This window comes from Vulpes lagopus, chromosome 10, assembly GCF_018345385.1.
Source record: "Vulpes lagopus strain Blue_001 chromosome 10, ASM1834538v1, whole genome shotgun sequence".
In the NCBI taxonomy this organism is placed as follows: Eukaryota; Metazoa; Chordata; class Mammalia; order Carnivora; family Canidae; genus Vulpes; species Vulpes lagopus.
In genome coordinates this window covers 68661619-68680095 of record NC_054833.1, presented here as the reverse complement: position 1 = coordinate 68680095, position 18477 = coordinate 68661619, and the positions used below count along the sequence as shown (strand labels likewise).

Sequence of the window (18477 nt, the reverse complement as noted above, 5' to 3'; positions counted from 1 at the left end):
GTGGCTTTCTTTCTAGGCCAGTACCAGAGTAAAGGAAAGAGAAAAGGAAAACATTTCATTTCATGTTTAAAGAATGACATCTTCGGTATAGCAGTCCACTTTCAAGTCCATTCCTTCCTAGTCAAATTGATTTTGAGGTCTCCAGCTGCTGTATAGTTCCTAGAGTTTGAAGGGGCTCTTTTTAATTGGGAGCTGTTGATGCAAGATTCAATTCCCTGAAGTTTGGTTGCTGCCTGGGGAATGAGGAGGACCTGATATAGCCCTTGAGGGCAGTCTTTGTTCTTTAGCGATTCCAAATTAGAAGAATGGGAGAGAGTTGGAAGTGTTAGTTTGGAGAGTCATAGCCAAATTTTTTGCAAAAACTAGAATTCAGGAGCCAGTCCAGGTTATATACAGGTATAGAGGAAAACCTCAAAGACCATTACAGCCTAGAATCTCGTATCTACAAAGATGCAAACACAGTTTTTCTCTTTATAGTTATTCCCATTTCTTAAAAAGATAATCACAGTAAAATTACTGTGTATTAAACTTAGCCTAGTTTCTTTCTTTCTTTCTTTGTTTTCTTTTTTTTTTTTCCTTTCTTTGTTTTCTAACTTAGTCTCGTTTTATAAGTGCAGCAAGAATCATGATTGACCATATAAGTTCTTTTGAAAACTACTTTGCTGGAACCTTATATAAGGAATCTCAGATTGAACTCTTCTCTGAGGCCAGGAAGCCAAGCCAAAGACTTACCATTAAATTTTAGCTGTAGTACCTATAGTTTGGGTGAATTTCTCTCTTAAAAGTTTCCCCAAAATATTCTGAGGTACATAGGCCTGCCAGGAATCCTGTGAGCAAGGTACCAGCCCAATTTTTCCAAGCAGTTCCTTAAAGATATTTGGTCATATCTGAGTCTATGCATATCTCTAAAATAGGACATTCCGGTCAAAGCCTTGGTAATATAGCCAGTGTTTCCAGTCGTGTCCTGTTACAAGGAGAACAGATTTTTATTGAACTTAATACAAATAACCAAGTATATTGCCATGAAAATAATACCCAAGAGCTTATGAATTCTAGAGGGATCAGTTAGGGAGAAAAAGTAAGTAAATGTTTCATCTTTGTTTACAAACGTATGCCCTACCAAATAGCTGTAGGTCATAAATCACTTAAGTGAAAATGTTTCCCTAAATCTAGAAAAGCAAAACACTAAGGAACTAGCAGTATTTCTAACAAAAGGTCATGTAAAATATGTCCTGTTTTTTTTTTTTTTTCCATTCAACAATAACCAGTCTCACTTTAGGGCAAAATCACTTTCTTTTCCCTCAACAAAAATAGATCTTCATTCCTCATATTTTCTTTTACCAAGAACACACATCCTACATATATTAGAATTTCTAACCCTTAAAAACTTTAGTTTCTTGTGAAAATAAAGCAGTAAACAATTGTGAGCTGTCTTATGTTAGCATTCATGGCTTGGTGAATTAATGACTACATTTTGTATCTTCTGGAAACATGCTTTCTCATCATAGATTTTTCAGTGTAGCACAAAGTGTTTACTAATAGACCCAAATATCTTTATTTTCTTTATATAATAAAGTAGGTAAACGTATGTGCAGTAATTAATATTTCAGTATTTTATTTGGAGATGATCTAGGTATCATTTAATTTAGTAAAATTCTTTTTTTTTTTTTTAAGATTTTATTTATTTATTTGAGAGAGAAGAGAAAGCAAAAGAGAGAGCACGAGCAGGGAGAGGGACAGAGGCAGAGAGAGAGAAGCAGAGTCTGCTGAGCAGAGAGCCCAATGCGGGGCCCGATCCCGGGACCCCAGGATCATGACCTGAGGTGGAGGCAGACACTTAACTGACTGAGCCACCCAGGAACCCTTTAATTTAGTAAAACTCTTTAAAAATTTGTTTACCAAAAAGATTTGGGGAAACCATTTAAGTAGACATTCCAAAAATATGATTATTGCTGAAAAGTTCACCTAAAAATGCATATATTACTTACATATGTCTAATTCATAGATCATTTGTGTTTCAACTACCCATGAAAGCTTTGTGAAACATTTGGACAAAGTCAGCTGTCATCTTACTCTATGTTTCCCATTGACAAAGTTTATAACAAAGACACTATGAGCTTATTTGACTAGTAAACTCAGAATAAAAGTTGTAGGTATAAACTATAGTTTATGTCAGTAACTCTAAAGACATGTCTATTTTAACTAAACTAACAAATCAGAATTAATACTGAATATTTTCCTAGACCACATGTACCTGAAAACATTAGGTTACTTTCTATTTTTAGAATGTTATATATATTCAAATGTATGAATATGCATGTAATTCATGTAAGCACTTAATTTTTCGTGAAGCCAATTAAATAGAGCTCTTATACAAATTAATTCTGGCAGTACCATCCATAGGTTAAAAATACACCCCTACCTTACAGCTTCCATTCTAAAATTTTAGCCACGGACAGATAAAATAACTAGTTCTAAGTTGGGTCCATATTGTGTTTCTGGCAGATGAAATAAGTATACCTGGTCAGATGGCTAAAGCTTTTTAATGATATTTGTGGAGAAGACACTTAGGATTTTTCATTTACCCTTGTTCCAATAACCTTTCCCTCTTTATTTTTTCTGGGATAGAATTTCGTCCCTGACGTTATTTCAAAGAGATGGCCTAGATAAGAGATCCTAGAGAGGACCAGGTGGAACATTCCCATCAGAGACACAGGAAACAAATGTAAATGCTTCCAAGAAAGACTTTTCCTAAGGCCAACATTTTCACAATACTTAGAAGCCTTTGAGATCTATAGAGGTGGTTTTGGTATTGGTAAAAAAGAGATGGACTGCAGATTGTTTCTGGAGCCAGATTTCTGGTTTTGTGAAGATTTATAAGATGTGGACAGTTGCTTTAATTCCTCAAAGAATTGGGTTTGCAGCTTAAAGGAGACCATAAGTACCTATCCAACTACATTATCCTCAGTTTGCTTCTTTATGTCAGAGAGGAGCTTTCCAACTGAGATGGAAGTCAAAAGATTTCTGTGTTCTGGATTTAGAACTGTTTGTCTTTGGAATGTTTTAATCCTTTCACAGAGGCTTCAGATGCTTTTCTTCTGGGCACATAGTTTCATTTTAGCTTAGGGAAGAAGGCCTAAAAAAACTTCCTATCAGACTCTGATTATCAGCTTCCAGTTTGGCCAGCTTCTGACCATAGAGCCATTTAAAAACTCTTTTTAAGTATCTTGTCACTTTTCAGCCAGAACATACAGCACATGTTTCTGGCAGTATTGAAAAACCCCCTTTCAATGTAAAAGGGAACTAAAAGAAGTGGGTATAAAAGGATACTGCTTTCCAAAGATCCAGAGTTACTTTTTTTTTTTAATATTATTCATTCATGAGAGACACAGACAGAGGCAGAGACATAGGCAGAGACAAGAGAAGCAGGCTCCATGCAAGGAGCCTGATGAGGGACTAGACCCCGGGACTCTGGGGTCATGCCCTGACCCAAAGGCAGACGCTCAACCACCTAGCCAAACAGGTATTCCCAGAGTTACTCTCAAAGATAGGCAAAAGAAAGAACCAGCAACCTGCAGATCCCATTCAGGCAGACAACCAAGCCAGTTCTTAGAGCACAAAACATGACAAGAAGGCAGTAGGTGCCTCTGAGAGAGAAAGGATCAAGAACCAATGGGTTTGGAAAGAAAGGGAGAATGTGAAATTTTATTTTTGTCTCTTGACTGGGCATTACAGATTGGAGATTCAGGAGAGCTGACTCTGGTATGAATTCTCACTTTTCTCTGGCTTCTGCCTGTTTTTATGGGGGAGACCTGGGTGTTGTTTTAGATATCTTTTATGTCTTTAATTTTTCATTGGCCTTTGCAGTAAAACTTTCAATGAAACTGTTTTGGAATCCTGAAGCCTTTGAAAGCTTCTGCATACCAACTAAAATAGGCACCCTATTCTGTTTGTTTGATTTAGGAATGCTGGCTTTTAGTGCACTTCTTAAATAAGTGATCTTGTCTAATTGGAATATTCCCATATTAGCCATTGTAATGCTGTTATCTTTAGTAAGATTTTGCATTTTTGTAGATATCTATAGCTTCTGGGACTATAGTTCTTAGCCATAAAATTAAGTAGGTGTGCTAGAAGTTGGTGTGCTCAACTCTGGAATTTAAAGATCCCATTTCTTCTAGCTAAGCCTTTGAGTCTCCCAGAGCCAAATTAATACCTAAAGGGATATGCTGCTTGGTTGGAAATTGTGTGGCAGGTGACCCTGTGTCACAGCAGTGTCCATTCCGTGACCAGCTTATCCTGACACAGGACTCTCAGTTAGGTGGCAGACACTAAGAGATCTTTAAGTGCTTAGCCTGTGCCCACCAATTTCATAGCTTTTGGCTTCTGAGATTCTCATTAGCGATAGCCTTTACCTTGTGTACACGTTAGTGTACCAGCAGTAACTGTGATGCTCCCAACCAGTAGAAAGCTTTGTGTGCACCAACAGCAATTCTCAGTGTGGAACTGGGGTGGGGAAAGTACTGAACCAGCAGACCCCAAAGAATGGGAACTGTGGACTGGGATTCCCATCAAATGCAGAATTGCAGACTGAACCATCGGAAGTCCCCAATGGGGAATCTGGGGACTGAACTGAGGATTGGGGTTCCAGTCAAATGGAACGTTACAAACTGAACTAAGCACGGTTCCCAGCATGGTCTAGTCAAGTGGGGGACCACAAAAAGCCTATTAGGTAGGGAGCTCAACACAAAGAGAGCAGAGCTCAGAACCATGAGGAATTTCCTGTGGCCCTCAGAAATGGCAAGAAAGACAGAGAACACCAACAATTCACAGGTACTACAGTTAGCTATGTTTCTCATTGTCCTCAGAGCTGTCTGAAGTTTCCTTCAGGTCCCACCACTGCCACCAAATCTGTAAAATAAAATTCAACTGAGTAAATTTTGAAGATACTGGCTTTATTCAGTGATTCCGCATCCCATCTAGCAGACAGAAAGGAGCTCTGAGGAGCTATACAAAAATGAAAGACTTTTAGAGGCAGAAGGGAGTGGGACAAGGAAATTACTGGCAAAAGGGGCATTGTTTTGGGCAAGGTCACCTTCCCTTGGGGGACAGCAAGGGTTCTGTCAAGCAGATCACTTCACTAGTGCTGACCAGGTAATTCCAGATTGACTGGTTTAAGATTCCACTCCTGGGGAAGCTTGAAACTATAATTTAGATACTAAGTCTCAGTTTGGTGAGTGGGCTTAGCACGAGTGACTCCATTCGGGGCCTTGTTATGCTTTTTAAAACAATGTCCAAGTCTCAGGCCCCCACAGTGGGTGGCCCCCAGGGGTGAGGAAGACTCAGCATCTGCCCACATGCCCCACCTGGCCTCTCTGCCCTCAGCCACCATGGTGACTCCTTGTAACTTCGGGGACAAGGATGGTCTCCCCTTCTCAGTAATCACCTTGGGTTTTTGTTTCTTTAATTCTTTGGATAATTTTTGATTTAGCATTATTTGATTTTAACAAGCAGTCCCTTTCTGTTTATTCATTTTCCAGCCTTATTTTCTTTCAGGTCTTGCCCCTCTCCGCCTTCTCCTGCTGTGTCGCTGTGTGACGTTACTCGCCCTTCCTTCGCCTGCTTCGCTCCCATCTCAGCTCCGTGTCCAGCCGTAGATGGCCTGATGATGCCTCGGCCTTTTCACACGAAATCAACTTGCTTTGTTTTTGTTTTAATTTGGTTTTTGATTCTTTTTACTGTGGCAGAAACGATGTTAATTCATGGGCCTTTCTCTTGCTAAATTTTGGATGCCCTGGGGTGGGGGCTGCATCATGATCTGCTGAGGAATGCAGGGAGGATGGAGGCTGTCCCCCTTCCAGGTGGTGGTGGTTGCCTTCTGATCATGTCTGTGGCTTAGGAGAGGATGCCAGGCGATGAGCTGTGTGATTGCTGAGTGTGTCAACAGACCATGCAAGAGCCTCTGGTATGGGAGGCAGAGGGAAAGGACAGGCCTGGGGGAAGGGATGGCCCTTGGCCCTGAGCTGCTGCCAGCCCCTGCATGGCTTCCCCCTCCACGGTGATGGGACAGAGAGCTTGGGGAGGAGTGTCCGGTGAACCATCCCAGGGTGCCATGTGCACAGCCTACATGCCCTGCAAAACGGGAGGCCCAGGAAAGGCCAGGATGGACCAGGCATGGCAGTGTTGGCTGAAGGAACTCCTCTGTGACTCGAGACCAAGCCCGCCTCAGGCTGTGGGGTGGGGGTGGGGGGCTGTCTCCCCCTCACAGCCTTGTGTCCTCTCTTGCAGGAGGTCCCAGGTCATTGAGAAATTTGAGGCCTTGGACATTGAGAAGGCAGAGCACATGGAGACTAACTCATCATCTGGGCCTTCACCATCCAGTGACACTCGCCAGGGCCGCAGTGAGAAGAGGGCGTTTCCTAGGAAACGGGTGAGCATCTGGGGTCTGGGGCCAGCGCTGAGGCACAGGCGGTGCCACATGTGGCCACAGGGACCTGGTGGACATATGGCCTCACCCCTTCTCACAGCGCCCCCCTCCCCAAACACACACCTGGACCCACTGCCGCCGAGTTCCCTGCTCTTGTTTCCTGGTTGTCTGCTCATGCCTCTCCTCCCTTCCAGCGAGTGGCTTTCTTGAGGGCGAGGACTGTCTTCTGCATCTTCCTGTCGGAACTTCATCCATTTCTGCTAAAGGCTAGTCTGGCGAGCCTTAGATCCCAGGTCGTAGCTAGAGCTGCTCTCTTTCTCTCTGAGGCAGCCCAGCCACAAGGCTGAGCACCTTCCTTCCTCTTTCTTTCAAGTGGTGGCCATCGCCCTCGCTCCTCTTAGTCCAGGGGAAGATCCCTCTTCTGAATCCTCCTCCTTCTCCCCAGGCAGCCCCCCCCACCTCTTGTGACCCTGCTGTGTTCGAATGTTGCATCTTCATCTCCCTCCCCACCTTCTCTCTGGATTCATGAGGTGCTCTGCTGCTGGCCTGCACAGAGCCCAGAGCTCTTCTGTCTGTGATCCCAAGAAGCCAGGGGGCAGGGGTAGGACCAGAAAGTGATGGTGAGAAATGCATCTGAAAGAAAAGGCTGTTCCAACAACTAGAGTGTGTTTTTGAACTCGCCGCATGAAGCGAGAGGCGCTGGACGAGGAGTACCGGGATGCCAGCTCCTGTCCCAGTGTTGGCCCAGACTTGGCCATGGGAGCCCAGACAAAGTGCTCTTGTCCTCACCCAGGAACAGTCTTGACCCTCCCACAGCTCCAGGTGCTGGTCTCCCTGCTCCCCGCCTAAGTTCACTGGCTTGTACTGACTGGCGGCTGCTCTCTGCCACAGGATCTCCCCAACGAAGCCCCCACAGCTCCTCTCCCGGACACCTCGGCCACCCCCATGTCTCCACACCGAAGAGCCAAGTCACTGGATAGGAGGTCCACGGAGTCCTCCCTGACGGTGAGCCCAGGCGCCCGCGCACCGAGGCCTGGAGACGCTGCTCCTGCCGCTTCTGTCACTTGGGGTCACTGTCTGCTTATGTCCGTGCGTCTGTGCTGGCTGTCCCCTCTGCACCGGCCTTTGCGTCTGTGCGTGGGAAGCAGATGCTGTGTTTCTTTCCCCTTTTGGACTCTACGTGGGCATCCTGAGCTCTGAAGTCCCCAATAGAGGAAGCCACTTGGCCAAGGCAGGAAAATCCTGACTTTGAGGAGCCAGGTCCACAGCAGGGAACCTTTGTTCTTGTTTTGGGTGTTTGTGTCAGTGAAATTTTGATCACTGGGCTCCTCTCTTGCTAGGAGCCCTTGCCTTGTTCATGGCGTTTCACTGCAAAAGGAGAAGGGCCTTTGCCCTTGGTCCTTTGAGCTGCAGTGGAGGTGCAGTCGGTGCATGGTGAGACATCACCATTGCTCCCTTGGGGAGCTGAGAGTGGCAGGCCAAAGGCCCTGGGAGTGAAGGACAGCTACTCACATGGTGACCCAGGGCTCCTCTTTGTTCTGTCCTCAGCTTCCTGAGAAGCCCAAGGTCAGAGCCACTTCTACCCCTGGGATATGGAGCCACCAAAAACACACTGACATGACCCTGAACAAGGATAGGCGGGCTTACCTGGAAGAAGTTTGATTTTTCCTTGAATCTGGATTTGGCTTGGAGGTTTGGATCAGAGATTCCCAGAACGTGTGTGGCTGGAGGTGGTCCTGCCACCGAATTCCTGTTCCCATAACTCCCTCCTGGTTTTCTAATATGGAAAGACATCACAGCCTGTTTCTGGTCAGGATAGCTATAGGAGAGTAGAGAGCAAGCACATGGGGTGAAGGGAAGGATGATCCACATTTCTGTAGGCACTGGCTTTGCAGGTGTCCAGGAGTGAAACACAAGCAAGGCCCCACTGGGCTGCAGGTGGTCCTCAAGTGCTTCCTCCCGCGACTCCTCAGACCCAGGTACCTTGGTGCAGGAGAGTCCGGCAGGGACAGCACCCCTGCTTTCCTGTCAGCTGTCCAGAGTTGCATCTTGCAGGGAAATGGAGACTGAACCTCATCCTGTTTGATATGTGGCCTCAGGGCCTCAGCAGGCTTGCTGCTGCATCTTTGCTCAACACCGTACGTGGGCCTTGCTCTTCAGTCTTCCTCTCTGTCTTCCATGGCTTCTGTGAGAACTTCTGATTTCTTCTTCTAGTGCTCACCGCAGATTTTCCCCTTCATGGCAAACACTAAATGCCTCTCCCTCTGGGCTGTTCTGTGCTCCTGGGCAGCCCCACTGCTGCTGCTCACAGAGCATTGGGGCCTTGCCTTCCTTCCCTATCAGCCCACCGAGCCTGGCATCTCCTCCCTCGAAGACACATAAGTCTGTGGAATATTTGTGGGCAGATGGAGAAACCCCTTTTTCTGCTGCCCACCTCATCTGGACAGAGATGCCTGCCCCTCAGTCATACTTTCCCCACAACTGGGATATCAGTGTGCTTTCTTCTAAACTGTTCTTTTTTTCTCCCTTTCTTAGCCTGACCTGCTGAATTTCAAGAAAGGCTGGCTAACCAAGCAGTATGAGGACGGCCAGGTGAGCATGCAGGGCTGCTGTGGCAATGGGCAGTAGGTACAAAGTCTACCTGGCCTTGTCCCCAGTGGGTGTAGGAACACTGATTCAGTCCCCCACATCCAGCATGGTCTCTCCTCTGGTGGACCAGGACTGAGGCCGAGACCTCCGTCTCATCAGGGAACCGGAGGTGCACCGCCTCCCCCACCCTCAGTTCTACAGTGGGGGGTGGGGACCTCTGGAGAAGATTGCCCTCCTACACCCCGCAGGGATCTCAGCCTCAGGCCAGGGAAGCATCCTACAATGTTAACTTTCTACTTGGTACTCTTTCCTAAATGTTCCTGGGGAGCCCAGGATTCTCAGGAACAGGAGATGCCTCTGGTTGTATGATTGACTTATGGTTGCTCACAAGGCAGGCCAAGTGGACAGCAGCTGAGGGTTGCTAGACTATCAGAGACTCCAGCTCAGCCACAGTCCTGAAAGAAGCCAGTGTGGTACATTCTTGCCATCACACTCCAACAGGAAGAGCGATTTGCAGCTGAACTTACTAGCCCCACCTTGACCCTGCTTGGGGCTGGAAGGCCAGGCCTACAGGAAGGCACGAAGAGAGGAGCCTGCTAGTTCTTACTGAGAGGCCCCCAAACCCCACCCTCCTGAGCTCCTCCTGTTTCCTGACTGACTGTGCCGAAACATCCTCTTTTTCTCTCTCCATATCAATCCCCTTGGCCTTTCCTGAAGACTCAAGTCTCCCTCCTTGCTACTCACAGTGAAGACTTGGGAATCTGGCTGGCTGGTTTGCTCCTGCTGGCTGCAGGTGGGCGCGCCTCTCTGGTTAGCCAGCCAGTGGCTGTGGCTCACAGGTAGCCACCTAAGGATGGAGATGCTGTTTTCACAGCCACCTTTCAGCTCTGAGGGCTCAGCCCCCTGTCTGCAGCCTCTGAAGTTGAGACTGAGGACTGCGAAGCACTTTTCACCAGCCACACCACTGTGGGTTACAGAGAGCTCATAGCCTGTGGCCCACCCCAGCTCTCCATGCTGCCTTGTCACGGGGGAGCCGCAGCTTTAGCAAGTGCCCTGAGGTCATGTGCGCATGGCTGCCTGTGGCCTGAGCAGAGTCCTGTGTGTGTCTGCCACTCGTGGGAGGGACCGCCTGCCCTCTGCTTTTCCTGCGCTCTGGGAGGTGCCCCCAGGACTCTGGCTGTGGATTGCCTTAGAGCAGTAAATGTGCTGCGTGGTCATTGAGTCTGCTTTCTCCTTTCCCTTTTAGTGGAAGAAACACTGGTTTGTCCTTGCTGATCAAAGTCTGAGATACTACAGGGATTCGGCAGCTGAGGAGGTGAGTGTCTTGTCTTCTTTCCTAATTGTGGAGATGGGTCCGGGTGGCCACAGGAGCCCCAGGCTCTCAGCCACTGCTTCTCCGGGCTCAAGTGCCCTTCTGTCTGTCAACTGGTGTCCAAGTTGCTGTCTTGGGTTTCCAGGTCTGGATTGGTGGGAAGTCTGAGCATAGTGTGACCAGTTTCTGATCTCGTGACTGATTCTTCCTGAAACGTTGGGCTATTTTGAGGCCCTACTTTAGGCGGGGTGTGTGTTTCAGTGGCTTCTCTTTTCTCCGTTCTTTGAAAAACACTGAAAGATGTCTTAATTTAAAAGTCAGGATGAGCAGTTTTGTTTTTTCAACAAAGATTTCATAGAGAATTGAGTCTCTTGAAGAAACGGAAGTAAATCTTGTCCTTTGTCTTTTGGACAAAGATGGGATGTGGCAAATGAATTTAGTTGGCCCAATTGACTATCTTGATTCCATGGTTGAAGACCAACCAGAAGGGGCTCTTTTTTCTTCACCTACAAAAATACCATCTCTTTTGAGCAATTGGGCAAGTCTGTGTTCCTACCTTTTCCCTTGCATTCCACTCCAGGAATCCTTCATATATATTTCCACATACAGGAAAAGATCTTTGCCCAAGTTTAGTCATTCCTCCGCTTTTGTAATAGCAGAAGATTGGCAAGAATCTAAATATTGGTCATTAAAGACTGGTTATATATATTTACATATCCTGAACGTGAAAAAAGGGAAGTTCTGTAGGGACTCAGTGGAAAGATGTTAGAGATTCAAGGTAGATGAGAATACTGTGGGCAGCAGGTCCCTGGTGCCGCCTGAAGTCAGGCAACACGGAGCGTGTGTGGTTGGTAGTGGGTGCGTAGACCAGCAGTTCTCCAAGTGTAGTCTGTGGATGCCTAGAGACCATTTCAGGGGGCTGGTACACTCAAAACTATTGTTGTAAAATTAAAATGCCATTTAAAGTCTCAGTTCTTGAATACTCCTCTTTCTATATTCTGTGATTCAAAATCAACAGTGAGCATAAGTTACATTTACTGTGTACCAGAGTATGATGGGTGCCTCATGGGCAAGCACTTATGCCAAACTGGTGACTTCTCCTCATGCAATACTGTCTGCACTTAAAAGAGTAACGCAGAGACAAACTGCTTGCTCACGTTGAGCGTTTGGCAGACACTTTCTTAAAGAACCAAATGAGTCTATCCCTTCAAAGAAAACAACAGACAGTTCATTGCCAATGATATAATTTGAGCTTTCAAGCAAAATTGGAGCTTTGAAATATTTGTATTCCCCATCAGAAATTTGACAGCTTCCCTTTACTTACAGACTGTCCTGATGACTAGGTGCTAATACTAACATGTTTTGAGCTCATGTAATGAAATATGTCAACTTGTAGAGGATAACGCATAACCTGATGTCTTCCAAATGACCAGTACATAAAGTTAGAAGGTCACGCACGGGTACAGGTCCATTCAGAGGGCAGTGAAAACCGTGTATTTTAATATAACAGTATAGAAAGTCCCTTGATAGGATTTCAGATTCCACTTTGCAGTTAACCTTTAAGAATGTACACCTTTTCCCAGTGTATGTAAATCAGACCTTCATTGCTGTACACCTTCAACTTCTACAGTGACGTATGTCAGTTATTCCCCAATGAAACTGGATAAAAGAAAGAAATGACTACTAAAGTGTCTTCCTTTTCCAATCTCGATCTATGTAAGGCTGGACTATCTTCATGTACAGTAACCCCTGACAAACAGAGATGCTAGAGGTGCCATCCCCTTGTGCAGATAAAAACCTGCATGTAACTTTTGACTCCCTCAAAACTGAACTAGGAGCCTACTGTTGATCACAAGCCTTAACAACTGCACAAACAGTTGATTAACACATTTGCATGTTACATGTATCGTATACTGTATTCTTACCATAAAGCAAGCTAGAGAAAAGGCCATTAAGAAAATCATAAGGAAGAGAAAATATACTTACAGTACCATACTACATTAAAAAAAAAATGTACAACTGGACCCACACAATTCAAAACCGTAGTATTCAAGGGTCAACCATACGTCATTCAAAATGACATACTAGGGATCCCTGGGTGGCGCAGCGGTTTGGCGCCTGCCTTTGGCCCAGGGCGCGATCCTGGAGACCCGGGATTGAATCCCATATCAGGCTCCCGGTGCATGGAGCCTGCTTCTCCCTCCACCTGTGTCTCTGCCTCTCTCTCTCTCTGTGACTATCATAAATAAATAAAAATTAAAAAAAAAAAAGTGGATTTTCCTTTAAAAAAAAAAACAAAATGACATACTAAACAAGTTGAATCCAGCAACAGATATGAGAATCCAACTGTCCTTGGAAGCCAAGCATTTAAAGATTTTTAAAAATCCCTTGCTGACTTTTAAAAATATTCTTTGGTTTATTTGTGTTCTTTTTTTTTTTTTTTTTTTTTAAGATTTTATTTATTTATTCATGAGAGAGAGAGAGAGAGAGGCAGAGACACAGGCAGAGGGAGAAGCAGGCTCCAGGCAGGGAGCCCAACGTGGGACTCGATCCCAGGTTTCCAGGATCACACCCTGGGCTGAAGGTGGCGTTAAACCGCTGGACCACCAGGGCTGCCCTATTTTTGTTCTTAAATGAGCAAATATGTTTACTTTTTTCTAGTTTATTTCTAATATGCTAAATATCATGAATAGGTAAAACCCACATAAATGAAAACTCTTTGGAACCCTCAATTTTTAAGACTAAAAGAGTTCCACCATCACGTTTGCCAACCCCTGGCATGAGATATCTTTGGCAGGATACACAGGGACATGGCATTGATGCTTCCAGGTAGCATAGGATAGGCAGCATCTTCACTTGTCAGTGTATATACCCACTAAAAATAAAGCTAACATGGAAATTCACTTGTCTAGGTGTTGACTTTTACTTTCTCAATCTCCTAAGATCCTCTCATTTCTCTCTGTAGGCGGCTGACTTGGACGGGGAAATTGACTTGTCTACGTGTTACGATGTCACAGAGTATCCAGTCCAGAGAAACTATGGCTTTCAGATACATGTGAGCCTGGGGTGGAGTTCGGAGACAGGCTTGGTGTGGAGGTGGGGGACATGGGCTTGACCCGCGGGGACATTTTTCCAAAAACCGACGTCCTGGTTCGGGGACACTTGTAGGCAAGCCTGACCTCTCTCATGGGCTTGGTCGGCACTTGGTCTTTGCTGTCATCGCTGGTACCTTGACCTGTGCCTTCCTCTGTCCCTAGCACCTCATCCCAACCCCAGTTTGTGATCTCAACAACAGAATGAGACATTAGCATCTTTCTTCTCAATTCCATTTAGTAGTTTTCTATTACTGAAGGTCTTTGTCTTCTCTTTTTCTTTAAAGTGCTGGCAGTTGGGAAGGACATGGGATATAAGAAATAAGAATAGAAGTGTTAGTGAAGCCTTGAATACTAGGGTTTTACTCATTTATTCTTTCATTTGGACGTGTGTTCATCCACATACAAGTCTTTTCCCCCCACAGTCTTGTGAGGGACTCAGGAGCGCAAGGCATTGCCCCCCCCCCCCGCCCCCAAAAAGAATATGATCAGAAAAATGAAATGGTTCTCCCTGGCTGTTTCATTAAAGCTGGTGGCTCAAGCTACCTGGAGGCAGGCAGGCTCAAGGTTAGGGCATAGTCCTCAACTGCTGCATCTGTCCTCATTCTGACACCCAAATGCAAGGTCAGGGGGTACCCAAAACTGCCCTTAGGGCTTAACAGGCCAGAGTGACTCACTGGACCCAAAAAAGCACTAAACTTAACAATTATAGTTTGATTGTAGCAAAAGGATGCAAATCAGAACAAGGCAGAGGAACAGACAGGGAGAATTGTACTGGCAGGGCCCTAAACACAAACCTTCCAAGTCTCTGGGGTTGCATTACCCTCTTGGGAGATGTATGGCAGTACCCAGAACTTCCAGCCCAGAAAGCTCACCCAAGCCAGTGTCCAGAGTTTTGGTTTTGGTTTTGTTTTTGTTTTTTTAAGGTTTTATTTATTTATTCATGAGAGACACAGAGAGGCAGAGACAGGAAGAGGGAGAAGCAGGCTCCCTGTAGGGAGCCTGACAGGGGCCTCAATCCCAGAAGCCCAAAGGCAGATGCTCCACCACTGAGCCACCCAGGTGTCCCATGTCCAGAGTTTTATTGAAGCTTTGTGACTATTGATTGAGTTACTGTCCATGTAGTCAAATACAGTTTCCAGCCCTCTGCCAGAGCTCGGCTGATTTCACATATCCCAGAGTCCCCACCCTGAATAATAGGGATTCCCAGGTTACTTCCCAGGATCTGGGACAAAGGCCAAACCTCTCTTTGGGCAAAGCTAATTCTTCCCTCACAGGGGCCTTGGGAGTGCGTGCTAATGATCAGCCTGACAGAACTGCCACCTGGGACTCGTTTTCTCACAGGGAGCTAGGACTCTAGTTGGGTTGCCTTTCACAGGGTCTTACCGTTAGATCTTTGGGTCTAGAAACTCAGTATTTCTGGACTGAGAGTATATCAGACATGTTGGGACTAACTTGTAGTAACCAAGCCCAGAGGAGACCAAGGTTCAGACCCAAAGGCCAGTGAGTTTATTACAAGGAGAAATGCAGGCAGCAGCCCAGCAGGCAACTGGTCATGGCATTCCCTCCATGCAGGGCAACTGTGTGGACACCAAGTCCTAGTTGGAGGTTGTACTGATGGCCTGGCATCAGGGCCAGGGCATGAACTGTGGATCTCGGTGGCCTGTGGCGCCCTGCTGTGATGCTCTTATGCCTTTGTGCCTGCAGGAGGAATAGACATGCTTGATAAGCCAGCATGTCAGCTTTGGAGACAGTGGTGAATTCTGGTTTTGCAGTCCCATGCTGAGCCCCACACCTTCACCCCTGCCTCTCCATTTTAAAGAGCAGATCTCCCTGAGTAGGGTATCCTGGGGGTAACAAGTGTTTTATCATTAACTCAGTACCTGTCACGGAGTGTATTACAACTTCATTGTTCCAGGGCTGCTTTCTGTGTGATGAGGCCGTGGCCAGAACCACGCAGGTGCCGATTTCTCTCTAAGAACTCACTTGCTCTCTTGGTCACAAAGTCATTTCTGAGTCACCTATGCTCCCTAGCTGATCTCAGCTGCCAGTCAGACCCCTCTTCACTTTACCCTGGGTGGGACACTGTGAGCTTCTCTCTAGTTCTAATGCTTTTCCATGAGCCCCATGGACTCAGAGTTGTAAGCCAGAAGAGACTGATTTCACTGTGGGAGAGTGGGTCCCAGGAGGGGCTCAGCCTGGACCACTAAGGAGCTTTAGGATCTTGTGAGGCAAGGCTGGAGGACTGAGTTTGCGGTGTCCTTGTCTAGCACCCACAAGATAGCTGAGTGCAAAAGCCAGTAGAAGGTGGCAAAATGGGAGCCTTGCATGCCGGGTCCGTAATCGGTCTTGTCCTGAGGTTGGTGGAAGCACTGCCATGTGCTGGATGACACAAGACAGCTATGCCTTAGTAAGACACATCCAGAAGGACCCACAGTACACTTAGAAAGGAGGGGAAGGTAGAGGCAGAAGGCCAAGCAATGAGGGGCAAAGAAACTGGTGAGAGCTGCCATGCTGGAAGAGCACCTGGGATGTGGCTCTGGCCAGGTGAGGGAGAAGCCAGGTGTGAAGTCTCACACCCCAGAGCATGGTGGACTTGTGCTGAAGTGGGGCAGCAGAGGCAGCTTCTGACAGGAGGGGAGCCTCTGGAGCTCTGGCTTGTGGTGTGTTTGAGGCTCCAGTAGACTCCCTGGGAACATTAGACACACAGTCACAAGCATGGAGCCTTTTGGGAAAGAGCTCTCTGCAGGTGAGAGATGAGCTCATGGGAAAGAATGTATAGGTTGCTGAGGTCAGACTACAGAAATACCCACAGTGGAGTGGGGGGAAGCAGAGGACCCAGGGACATGGGGAGGGCCAGGGCACAAGGGGCTGGTGCTTCAGAGAGCCCTAGGGCAGTACCCCTGCCCCTGGCTTGCACACAGGGGAAAGCGATGATGGAGAGATGAGCTGGGAAGTGGGCTGTGGGCCAACTCGACTGGGAGTGCTGGTGGGGGCCTGAGGCAGATGATGAGGTCAGGTCCAAGCTGCACTTTGCAGCATGCTTGGCCAGCACATGGCCTCTTATATTTTACCTCTGGCCATGCCAGTGCCCATCCCAAGACCATCTTGGTGATTTTGTCTTCCCATCAGCTGACTAGCCGACATGTCTTACAGGTCCGTTGGTCAGTAGCTGGGACAGCCTAAAGAACAGTAGTGACACCTTACTTCTGTGACACCTGAGTGTCATGCCCCTCCCCGTCTTGGGAGGTGCTTGGCAGCATGCCTCAGCAACCCAAGGATTGCATTCCAGAGGCCTTTCTGCTCACTGGCCCTGCTGCCCATCTCAGCTCCCATATGGCTCCCCTCCCCTCTTGTCCACCTGGTGTCATCACATAGCGAGACTCCTCTCCCTCAGCCACCACCAGCATGCTCCTCCATCTCAACTCGTCCCACCAGGTCACCTAGGTCAGGGGCAGGGGGTCCAGGGATTATCCTAGAAGCACCCCACCCCCTTGGCTCCCATATCCTATTAATGAGGGACCGTATACCACCTCCTTCACTGCCCCAGAACCTCCTTATTCTCTGTCACTGTGCTAAGTCTAACTACACCTGCCCTGGCAGGTCTCCCTACACCTGCCCTGGCAGGTCTCCCTGCCTCTTCTGAGCCCAGCAGTTGCAGCCCCCATTGGGCCCAGCCTGCCTGCCAGGTCCCATGCCTGCCACTCTTCTCTCCCTGTCACCCTGTGCACCTGATGTACATGGGTTGCATGGCACTGCGTCTGGGATGGTGCTGTCCCTGATCTGGGGAACCCCTTCCCACTGCTCCCCACATGCTGGCCTTGTGGTCAAATCACGCACCCTCCTTCCCCCCAGTCTGTGAGGCCCTGAAAGAGTAAGATGAGCTATCTGGGTGCCAGGGACATATAGGCACACAGGAAACAGAGAGGTGGGTGGTTGAATCAGCCATGAAAGCAGATCTGATTTCCTTTGCTCTCCAGCTCTTATTTGAGGGGGACACACACAGTGTCCTAGGACAGCCCCCTACCTGGCAGCAGTTCTCCCTACATGATGTCCTTTGAGGGCAAGGAGTTGGCAGTCTCTAATGGCGGCTTGTCTTTTGTGTAGACAAAGGAGGGCGAATTCACTCTCTCTGCTATGACATCTGGAATCCGGCGGAATTGGATCCAGACCATCATGAAGCACGTGCACCCGACCTCTGCCCCAGATGTGACGAGGTGAGACAAACAGGATGCCTGAGGGTCGCCTTCCCTGCTGGCCACCGCCTCACTCCTTCATGGATCTGGAGTTATTTTGGGATGTGTGCTCGTGCCTGTCCCAGCCCAGTCTTCTGCCTTCCCTCCTCTGTCTCGCCATCGACTGGCCTCGCTTAGTCTCCCCTTGCCTTCCTGCTTTTTCTGCCTCAGGTTACCTTTTCTGCCTTTAGGCCTGGTCGGTGTGGCTGCCTGTGCCAGGAGCATTTGTGCTCCTATCGGGACTGAACCTAGTCCTGGGTGTTGGGACTCTCTGGCAGTGGAGTAAGAGCAGCCCTGAATGTCACATTCACAGACTACCAGAGCATTTCTTTTTCTTGATATTTTTGCTCCACACCTGTATGTGTTGGTTTTCTGTGCAACCAGGAAAAACTTCTTTGAAATTCAGTGCTGGAACTGAGATGGAAATCTTATTCTTCCCTCATGTTAAGTCTCTGGTTTGTATACCTCACAATGTGCCACGTGCCTTCCTCCTTCTGCCCTGAAGGTTAGAAACCTGGTATTTTCAGTTTAAAAGAAAGAGAAGATTCTGGTGTATGGGGCTGGTTCCACAATGCCTAGAATTCTACTGTTCTCAGCTGAAGGCCTCAGAGCGTTTACCTGTTTTGAGAACCTCTTATTGACACTTATCAGATCATATATTTTACATGATTCTTCCAATGTATTTATTTTGTTGCTGCTCACACCTGGGGCAGCGGCCTGGGGCAGCTGTGGCCATGTCAAATCTTTGTCTTTCCTAGTGACACTGCATCTCTTTGAAAAAAAAAAGGTAGGAATAAAATCTTCTCTCCTGTGTTTATTGGCATT

The 18477-nt window shown here is 47.2% G+C and overlaps 1 protein-coding gene across 8 annotated transcripts in view; it reads left to right on the top strand.

Annotated features, from left to right (window-relative positions):
* The window catches only part of LOC121499604 (myosin phosphatase Rho interacting protein), a 147227-nt gene that overhangs the window by 102445 nt on the left and 26305 nt on the right, over positions 1–18477 (top strand). For 7 of the 8 annotated variants that reach the window (XM_041770430.1, XM_041770431.1, XM_041770429.1 and 4 more), the window contains 6 exons: positions 6286–6427; positions 7316–7429; positions 8960–9016; positions 10260–10328; positions 13291–13380; positions 17525–17634. In XM_041770430.1, the coding sequence (XP_041626364.1) occupies positions 6286–6427; positions 7316–7429; positions 8960–9016; positions 10260–10328; positions 13291–13380; positions 17525–17634 (582 nt within the window). The remainder of the gene's footprint in view (positions 1–6285; positions 6428–7315; positions 7430–8959; positions 9017–10259; positions 10329–13290; positions 13381–17524; positions 17635–18477) is intronic. The other variant, XM_041770428.1, reaches the window with a different exon arrangement.